Below are 9772 nucleotides of genomic sequence, written 5' to 3' on the forward strand. Positions count from 1 at the left end.
GTCTTTGCTTGGATTTGAACAGTGTTACGTTGTTTATGTGCAAGAACCACAAAGGTTATTTTAAATCATTGTGGGGCTTATTGCATGTTTGTGCGCTGGCACCAAAAATTCAAGATGAAATATAATTGTGTTGAGTTTCTTATCAACAAAGGGCCATTTTTTGTAGATTGTAAGTGAAACAAGACATGAACGCTGGAGGAAGATGTAATGTCAGCTTTTAGCGTTCAAGGTTATTAAGTTTTTTGTTGTTGTTCTTTGGTTTTGGGGCGGGGGGGGGTAATGACTGCTTTCTAGGGAATACAGATTGGAACTGGCACAAAGCTGACCGGCGGTAAAGTAGTAGAGCAGGCAGGCTGCAAAGAAAAATGCCAAATAATTATCATGATTAATACAGGAAAGTTCAGTGCAAAAATGGGCACCGGAGTATTTGCATGGTGCAGTGAAAGACAACTGTGATATATAAATAGACAAGGACTATAAATATTGAATTTCACTTTGTATTTTAAAGTTTAATAGACTCATCTAAATATCAAAACCTGTAGTGTTCTGTGGGCCACTGCGGAGTTGACATCTGCAGTATTATCAAAAGAGGGAAAGAAAAGGAGAAAAAAAAAAAAACAAACCAAAACAATCATCACACCAGGACATCTCCCAAACTGTAGCCTGGAAAACTGGGAGGACTTCTCCAGGCAGTTCTCTAGCTCTCCCAGCTAATTATAGTGCTTTACACCGAGCCGCTCTTGAGATAAGTGCAACTGTTTTCTTCCCTAGCACCGGTGAGTTATACTCCAGGGCTTAAATAAACAGCCCCCAGCGCAATCAGCGCAGGAGGCAGAGCGAGCAGCACCAAACGCTGCGTGCAGACCATTGTGTAAACACCGGGTGTCTTTTCTTCCCAAACAATGCAATAGCCCGTCAGCACGTCGCGTAGAAGGAAGCTGCTCGTAAATAGTAGCTAAAAGTATCATTATATCCTGGCAGCACCGGGGGAGCAGGAGGAATGAAGGAGCGTTTCTGTAGAAGAAACCCAATGGCTAAGTTATTAATAGTCCCAGAAAGAAGAAGGTATTAGCATTTCAGGTGAGGAAAGAAAAAGCACTTTCTTCCCCTCCAAAAATCAATACAGAATTCAAAACCGATTATTAATGTCATTTGATTCCCTTTCTTTATACGTTTCTCCCGGCTACAGATACTGAGCTGTCAGGATAATTTGCATGTACGGTATCTGATATCTTTTATTTGCAAACACTCTAAAGCGCCATAAAACGCCGCGCGTTGTAGTCTAACTCAATCCGAGAACTAGTATTTTCATCTGTAAATTAAAGCAATTACGCAGCAGATATTATATTATGTGTACTGTGGTCTCCAGATAGTCATCAATCACCCTCAATCGAGCTGTCAGTGTGGGCAGATTCGTTTCTGGGAGGCAGTCTTCCAGCTGGGGAGAAGAAGAGAACATCATCATTAATTAGAGTGTGACCCTGGGGCTATTCACATGTCTGAACCCAGGAATCTCTCTGAGCAAGTCTGCACACCACGGAGCAGCGTTCAACTGCACCAGCTAGCCGAGCTTCAGCCTCGGAGCTGACTCCTCCGCTTCCTCCACCCGCCCGGCGGCTGTCTGCCTGCCCTGCCCCGGAGGTAGCTGGCCGTCGAGGGGCGGGGGGGGAGATGCTGGGGCTGCCGGCCGGCGGAGGACCTCCGCCGGCCGGCAGCCCCAGCATGTCCCCCCCCGCCCCTCGACGGCCAGCTACCTCTGGGCAGCAGCACGGAGCCTGCCCCCTCCGAGGGTGAAGCAGAGGGGGATGCTGCCTGCTTGTGTGGGGGGGTGGGGGGGGGACCCAGCCCCTAGAGGGTAGGGAGGCTGATGGCAGCAGTAGGTTGGGGAGAAGGGGGTGATGGAGACGAGACTAATTCCCAGGCCCTCCTTCACTCGAGGGTCCCGCCGTAGCCCCGGGGAACCACCTAACCACCGGGAAAGAGATGTTTGCTCTTCGGTGAGAAGCAGCACTTGGCACATTTGAGTCGCACCCCCCTCCCTAATCTATACATCCGCTCCCCCCCCTCCCCGCAACCGTGCGCACCTCGGAGCACAGGCAGGCTGGATACGGCCCTCCGCCCCGCGAAAGGCTGGCTTTTCCAGCGGAGGTTTGCGATGGGATCAAAGTCGTTTTAACGTGAAAAGTCACGTCCTTTCAATCATTCCCCGGAATACGCTTGTAGGGTTTTCTACCTGTAATCACACGTCTGGAATAAAAGCCGAAAAGAAAAGCAGGATTGCATGTCATGTGCTTTATTGTCAGCGTTAGCGCTAATTTTAACTGTTGATTAAATCTTAAATGAAGACTCAGTCGTGTGTCCCTTCATATGTCTTGTTTGTAATTGAGACTAATTATTACTGTGGGGTGGGAAGAAGCAGCTGCTCATTAATTAATTTCTAATTAAAAGTGCTTACCAGCCCTTCAGTGACTAAGGAGGGTGGGGGGAAATCTTAGCTGATACAACATTGATCCTTCAGATTAAAACCATTCATTTCCTTCCCTTCCCTTCCCCGCAGAAATATATAGAAATGCTGCAAGCAGGCGTCGTCGCTGCCGGAGGGCTTTCCAAACTTTCGCTCCTGTTAGGCAGACTGAAAGGGATGCTGGAGAGTCTATTTTCCAGGCCAGGGGAAAGGTTCCCGAAAATGAATGTTAAACTTAGAGGCAGGTTAATTTGAATAGGTGTTGCGTGACGTCAGAGGCTCGGCTCTTTTAAAACAACGTGCTTCTGAACTGATGTTATTTGTATCACTTTTCTTCCCTCGCCCCTCCGCCTCCTTTATTTTTCCGCGGGTGCAAAGTATGTATTTCTGCCGTCACGTTTGCCAGCCTCGGAGCCCACACGTAACAATTATTTCTGTTGCGTAGCTGTAGAGGGGAAGGTGCTAAAATCACTGTATATCTTTTTTTTTTTCTTCGGTTAAAAAAAAAAAGAGAAAGTTTAAGATTTCATGTAAATAAATTAAATGTGGTTTTCTGCTTCGTCCTATAAGCATCTAGGGACCTGTGGTTACCAATCAATTGGTACAATAGAGCAGAGCCAGGCTGCAATAGCGTGCAGATCAGACGTCTCGCCTTGTTTCTAGATTACTGGGAGCCTCTGTACCATGTCATATCCTCAGTTTGGCTACCCTTACTCCTCTGCACCCCAGGTAAGACTTTTTGCCTACCAACGTTAATTGATTGAATTTCAGTCCTTATTGATTACTTCCGTCCAGGGCTAAGAGCGGCAGCGATCCTTTCTAGCCATGCGGGAGCGGCAAATCGGCTGCTCGCTCCGCATCTTTCCAAGATGCCCAAGTTATATCTCGCGCACATATTTTAAAATGGGAAGGAACACGCGGGATTTAGAGTGTTCGGGGGTGATAATGACGCGTGGGGGAGGATTACAGAGATGAGGGAGGTGAGAAGGGGAGCTAGAGATCTCCCAACCCCCACCCGCTCTCTCCCCCCCCAAGCGCTTTTTTCTCCTTCCCGATTAAATTCACAGTTTACCAATTAAACAGTGAAAGTACTGCGGTCCGGACCGCAGAAACATAATAGGATATTCTAAACCAGCAGGTTAATAACAGATGCGTGTGTGGCTGCTACAAATCTGCAGTCAAAATAAATATGCATGAGTGATTTAGAAAAAAGGTTTAAAAACGCAGATGGGAAGCATTGTGCTGCAAGAGGAGAAAACCGGTGTAAACCCAGTCTTATGAGAACACACCAGAAAAGTTAGTTTTTACATGCAAAGGGCTGGAGCAACGTATTACAGAGGATTAAACGCCCACAGTCACGGGGCGTTTGTTTGTTGTTGTGGTGGGTTTTTTTAAAAAACTGATAAAATACTTGCACCTCTGCGTTTCTCCAGAGCGTTTTTACCCCGATTGAAGTAAGATACGGAAGGGGAGGGAGGGGGGCGACACCCCAAAGCTGCGACCTGATTAAAAAAAAAAAAAATAAACAACAAAAAACCAACCCAACTTGGTTACAGTTTGGGAAGTTTCCCCCCCGCCCTCCCGCCCTCAGCGCCGCTCTCTTTCTCTCCAGTTCCTGATGAGCACCAACTCCCTGACGACCTGCTGCGAGTCCAGCGGCCGGACGCTGGCCGAGACGGGGGCGGCCGCCTCCGCCCAGACCCCCGTCTATTGCCCGGTGTACGAGAGCCGCCTGCTCGCCACCGCCCGACACGAGCTCAACTCCGCCGCCGCCCTGGGGGTCTACGGCGGCCCCTACGCCGGCCCCCAGGGCTATGGAAACTACGTGACCTACGGCACTGAGGCTCCCGCCTTCTACTCCTTGGTAAGCCGCCCCGGCGGCACCGGCCGCCCGCCGCCGCGGGGGATGCTCCCGCCCGTCCTCCGTGCTGCTCCGCGCCGCCCGCCGGACCCGCGCTCCCCCCGCGCCCCCGGGGGCGGTGGCCGGTCAGAGGGACCCCTCCGCGGCGGGGGCAGCCCCGGGGGCTTCTTCTCCTTCCTCCTCCTCCTCCTCCCTCTCCCTCCTCCTCCTCCTCGCCCCCGAGCCGCACGCCGCTCCCCTGCACCATCCCGCTTTTGCCGACAGGCGCGGAAGCGCGGCGCGTCCAACCCCGCGGTCATTAAATATTCAAACCCGGCACGGTTCTCACGGTAACGCAATTAAAAGTCGCGCCTGACGAAGTGGCGGCCGAGTGCGGAGGGCCCGGCCGGGTAGTTTGGGGCGGCCCAGACCCCGGCTCGCCAAAAACGATGCGCTCTTCCCAACCAGCTTTTTTTTTTTTTTTTTCCCCTTTTTTTCTTTTTCTTTCTGGCACCATAACAGCGCGAGTTAATGTCTCTATTGATCTCGCTGGCCGCCGCGGCCGAGGGGCCTCCGGCAAGGTCCGTCGCGTCCGTCCCCGTCCCCCCCGAGACCCGGGGGAGCCGGGCGGCGGGGGGCGGCGGGGGCTGAGGGCGGCGGCGCGGTGTCTCTTGCAGAACAGTTTGGAGGCGAAGGACGGGAGCGGGTCTGCGCATGCGGGCATCGCCCCGGCGGCTGCCTACTACCCCTACGATCACACCCTCAGCCAGTACCAGTACGACAGGTAAGCGCTCCCCACCCCCCCACCCCCCCCGGCCCCGCTCGCTGCCCCCCCCCCCCGCCGCGATCCCCACCCCTTCCCGCCCGCCCCGCCACGGGGCCGAGGCGCGGACCTGCCTCCTCGCCGCCCAGCATCTCCCTCCCGGCCCCGGCGATGCCGCCTCCCCTTCCCCACCGAAACGTCCCCCTCCCGCAGGCACACAGACGCGGGGTCCTCTGGCCCCCGGACGGGCGGCGGGGGGGGGCCCTGTACCTCTCCACGGGGGCGGTAATTTTCTTTTCCTGCGCGGAGTCGGGCTTAGGCGCCTGGGCATCTCTGGTATGTTTATTAGTTTTAAACCAGCGCAAAACCACTTACACACCGTTTCAAGCTCTGAGGCCCACTGGGCGCCGATGACCTTTCCTGGAGGATGTGCATTAAATATTCAGTCGCAGCCCAGTGTCATCTGCGTTAGGTTTCTACAATTTCAGGAACAAAAGGGTAGGAGAGATTACTAATAAAAGGAGTAAGAGGAAATATATTTCTATTAACAGTTACACCCTGGGGTCACCCAGATGTATTCTGTTTGGGGAGGACTGATCAAACAACAGGAAAGCGCGATTTCTGTGCGTTTGCAAGCTGCTAGGATTTCCCTGCTGCCCGAAATGTTGACATTGACTTTACCGCGAATAAAGGCAGGCGCTTTCTTCCCTCTTTCCGCCACCACCGCCACGGCACAGCGGGGACTTGCATTGCCCGGTGCTGCTGCCCCCTGAACCCTTCCTCCTTGCTTTCTTCCTCGGCCTGAGTTCTCGAGGCAGGTCGCCCCCTTAAAGCTGAGCTGTCCTCCCCCATTTCAGTCCTCTCTGGTCCAGCCACCCCCGGGGGGTGCCGCAGGCAAGCAGCCGGTGCCGGGGCCCTGGGATCCCAGGTCGGGCGGGTCCGCGGGGGGCGAGGGCGCCGTGTCACACTGCGGGTGCTCCCCTGTGCCCGCAGGTACGGCACGATGGACGGCGGGACGCGGAGGAAAAACGCCACCCGGGAGACGACCAGCACGCTGAAGGCCTGGCTGCAGGAGCACCGCAAGAACCCCTACCCCACCAAGGGCGAGAAGATCATGCTGGCCATCATCACCAAGATGACCCTCACCCAGGTCTCCACCTGGTTCGCCAACGCCCGCCGGCGGCTCAAGAAGGAGAACAAGATGACCTGGCCCCCGCGGAACAAGTGCTCGGACGAGAAGCGGCCCTACGAGGAAGAGGAGGAGGAGGAAGAGGAGGAGGAGGGTTCGCAGGAGGAGGCGATGAAGAGCGGGAAAGCCGAGGGTACCCTGCTAAAAACAGGCACTTAGCGGTTCGGCGGTGGGGGCTCGGCCGCCTGCTCGCCCCGGGGGCGGGCGCCGCTCGTGGGGGCGGCCGCGGGCCTGGCTCGTGGGGGAGGCCGCGGGGCAGCGCGGCGCCGCCAGTGACCGTGTGTCTTGTTTTTGCTGTCCCTTCCCCCGCCCCCACCCCGCAGAGCCCACGGGCAAGGAGGAGAAGGAGCTGGAGCTCAGCGACCTGGAGGACTTGGACGCCGCCGAGTCGGAGAGCTCGGAGTGCGAGCTGAGGCGGCCCTTCCCGCACCCGCACCCCCACCCGCTCCCGCACCCGCTCCCGCACCCGGGCGGCAGCCACCCGCCGCGGGCCGCCGAGCCCCCCGCCAAGATGCCGCCACCGGCCGCCGCCGCCGCCGGCGGGGAGGAGGAGGAGGAGGCGGAGGAGGCGGCGGCGGAGCGGGCGCGGAGCTGCCTGAAGACGGCGGCGGCGGAGTGCGGCCCCGACCTGCTCGGCGCCCGGCAGCGCGGCTGCGAGTCCAAAATGTGCTTCCAGCAGGGGCAGCAGCTGCTGGAGGCGAAGCCCAGGATTTGGTCCCTGGCGCACACCGCCACCTCCCTCAACCAGGCCGAGTACCCCTCCTGCATGCTGAAACGGCAGGGGGGCTCGGCCGCCGCCGCCGTCTCCGCCCCGGTCAGTGTCATCGACAGGCACCAGGATTCGCCGGTCACCAACCTCAGGAACTGGGTGGACGGGGTGTTTCACGACCCCCTGTTCAGGCACAGTACTTTGAACCAAGCCCTGGGCAACACGACAGTTTCCTGGGCTACCACCAAAGGAGCCATTCTGGAAACGGGCGCCTTGGGACGCGCGGTGGGGAACGGCGCCAACGTGCTCAAGGGGCAGCTCTCAAACTTGGCCCACCATGACTCAAACAAAGAGTTCCTGGCGTTTCCCAAATCAGGAAGCAAAATGTTTTGTTCCTAACAGGCCCGCCGAGCGGCAAAGGACTTTCTAACGCTTGAAGAGTCAGCTACACTGAAAAGAGACTTGTGAGAGTTTAAATATAAAACTTTTTCTTTTTTTTTTAAAAAACCCAACAACATAAACGAGGATTTAAAGTTCAGTTTGCTCAGTTCAACGGACAGACTTTGCTCATTGCTGTTCTGAAGAATTTCTCCTGGCTGCGACTTTAAGGGATCAATGTCGTGAAACTTATTTAATTCCATGTCCAAAAAGCACGTACTATAGCGTAGACCTACTTAAAAAGTTTACATCCGAAAGTTTACAAACGGGAAATTTTAATTCAGATTTAATTTAAGGCATGCCGACATTAGTTATAAAGACTTTTCGAGAGTTTTTCCTCCTGATTTCCTTGTTAGCATATAATTCACAAACAGCACTTCTACTAAGTTTACACCTACTGCACAAATTTATCTTGACAAAAAAAAAGAGAATATGTTAAAAGGTATGTTCACTCCAATAAATTGTCTGTTTCAGAGGTAACACAAGTGGTGGCGTTTTGCATTGCGCAACAAACATCTTTGCGGTTTCAAAGTTCCCCCTCGGAGCCGGTCCCGGTAATTCCAAGGAGTGTCAACAGGCTGCCGGGAGAGGGGAAAAGAGGCTCGGCGGAGCGCTGCCGCGGGAGGACGGATGCGCGGGAGGGATGCTTGGCTGCTCTCCGCGCTTTACCGTGCCCCCGCGGCTCAGCCCTGCGCCCCGGCTGCCGCCCGGGCCGGCGGGGGCGAGGGGCGGGGGGGGCCGGCTGCCCACTGAGGCGAGGCCGGGCGGGAGCGTCGTCCCCGTCCCGTCCCCCCCCCCCCCCCGAGCTGCGGGGGTCGGCCCCAAAGGGCCCGGCTCGGCCGCGGCGTCGCCTCCGCCGTGAGCGGAGCAATTGATTCACATGGAAAATTTGATCTTTTAAAGAACCGTTTTAGCTTTCCAGCTCCTCTGCCAGTATGGAGAATCGCTGATCCTCCATGAATATTTCAGCACTTCAGGACAGATGCTTTACCGTTTTGACATTAAGTAGAGTGCAGCCAAAAAAAAAAAGAGAGAAAGAGAAAGAGAGGGAGAAAGAGCGCTCTCGACGTGTGATTCAGGAGCACTCGCAGCCAATTTACCACTTAGATAACAGGCGTTTAAAAGATTTCCTTTCCTTCCCGGGAACGAGAACAAACTTTACTGATCCCCGGACCGGGAGAGAGGCAGAACTGCTGGAAAAGAAACTGCGAGGCAATAACAGACCCCGGCTTACGCAGACCGGCCTAAAGCCCCTGAGCGGCAGCGCCCGGCGCTGCGAGGGGAGAGCAAAAGCGCCCGAAGGACCGAGCTGACACACAGGACAAGCAGCAGAGCCCTTCTTGCCTCCCAGCCTCCTCGCCCATCCCACCCCTGCGGCTCCCCGCCAGCCACCCCCATCCCCCAATAAATAAATAAGAATACAATAAGGAATGTGTATATGTATATATATATATATAAAGGCTACGATAAGCGCAACCGAGACAGCACCCAGCCAAAATATAACATACTCCAGCCCGCAAAGTTTCTAGCGAGACCCGTTAGTGCAAGGACTGAATAAAGGAATCCGAGCGCGGAGATCAGATCGAGCCCTTCCCCTCGCTGCGAGCAGCCGTAATTGGATTGTATCCAGTCATATTCCCTGTCATTGTATTGACTTTCGCTCTCTTGGATGATATTATCGAGATCACTGAACCCCTCTGCTGATCTGGCTGTCAAAAGGCTCAGACAGGAGCCCCCGGCCTGGAAAACGTGCATCAGCCAAGATAATTTGAAGTGAAATTTTCATTTTGACAGTAAACCCCTCAATTTCTAAAGGCTCTGCACCCGGAGAGCTCGGTGGCAGGGGGAGGCTTTACAGAAAGCCCACGTCTTAAACTGAAAAGGGCAAAAGAACTGGAATTAGTTGTAATAGATAAAAGGGCAAAAATAAAGAGTCAAGGGTACTTGACAGTAATAGCGAAAGTGGAGTCTCCGGGGAGCCGCGATCTCAGCTAAAGGCTGGGCCGGCAGGAATTTTAATGCAGCCGGGGCGGCCGGCGAGCTTTGCCTCTGAAACCCTTTAGACAAAGCAAATTATTTTCAGCCAAACTAAGGAGGTGGGGATGAAGGAGGCGAGAAAGAGGGAAGGGAGGAAAGGCGAGTGTTTAGGCTGCCCTCAAGCCATTGGCGGAGGCAAGCGGGATGGGGGGGTAAAATCCCGCTGCCCGCTGCGACGGTAATTTTAAGGCCGGGAGGTTTGTGTGCGCAAGCCTTGCTGTGTGTGCAGGGAGCGGGTGGGGTGACACCGCGTCTCCCGGTGGGCTTCGGCTTCCGTGCCACAGAGGCTCTGTGGGCTAGGAGGGGACTTCGTCCTTGCTGCCGACGCAGCG

The 9772-nt window shown here is 55.0% G+C and overlaps 1 protein-coding gene across 1 annotated transcript; it reads left to right on the plus strand.

The window, feature by feature from the left end:
• The first annotated feature begins 3148 nt into the window (after positions 1-3148).
• Positions 3149-7364, plus strand: IRX4 (iroquois homeobox 4). The gene is made up of 5 exons (XM_050892349.1): positions 3149-3193; positions 4077-4328; positions 4982-5088; positions 6061-6389; positions 6580-7364. The coding sequence occupies exons 1-5, from the start codon at positions 3149-3151 to the stop codon at positions 7362-7364; spliced, it is 1518 nt and encodes a 505-aa protein (XP_050748306.1).
• The last annotated feature ends 2408 nt before the right edge of the window (positions 7365-9772 follow it).

This window comes from Gymnogyps californianus, chromosome 2, assembly GCF_018139145.2.
Source record: "Gymnogyps californianus isolate 813 chromosome 2, ASM1813914v2, whole genome shotgun sequence".
Classification (NCBI taxonomy): domain Eukaryota; kingdom Metazoa; phylum Chordata; class Aves; order Accipitriformes; family Cathartidae; genus Gymnogyps; species Gymnogyps californianus.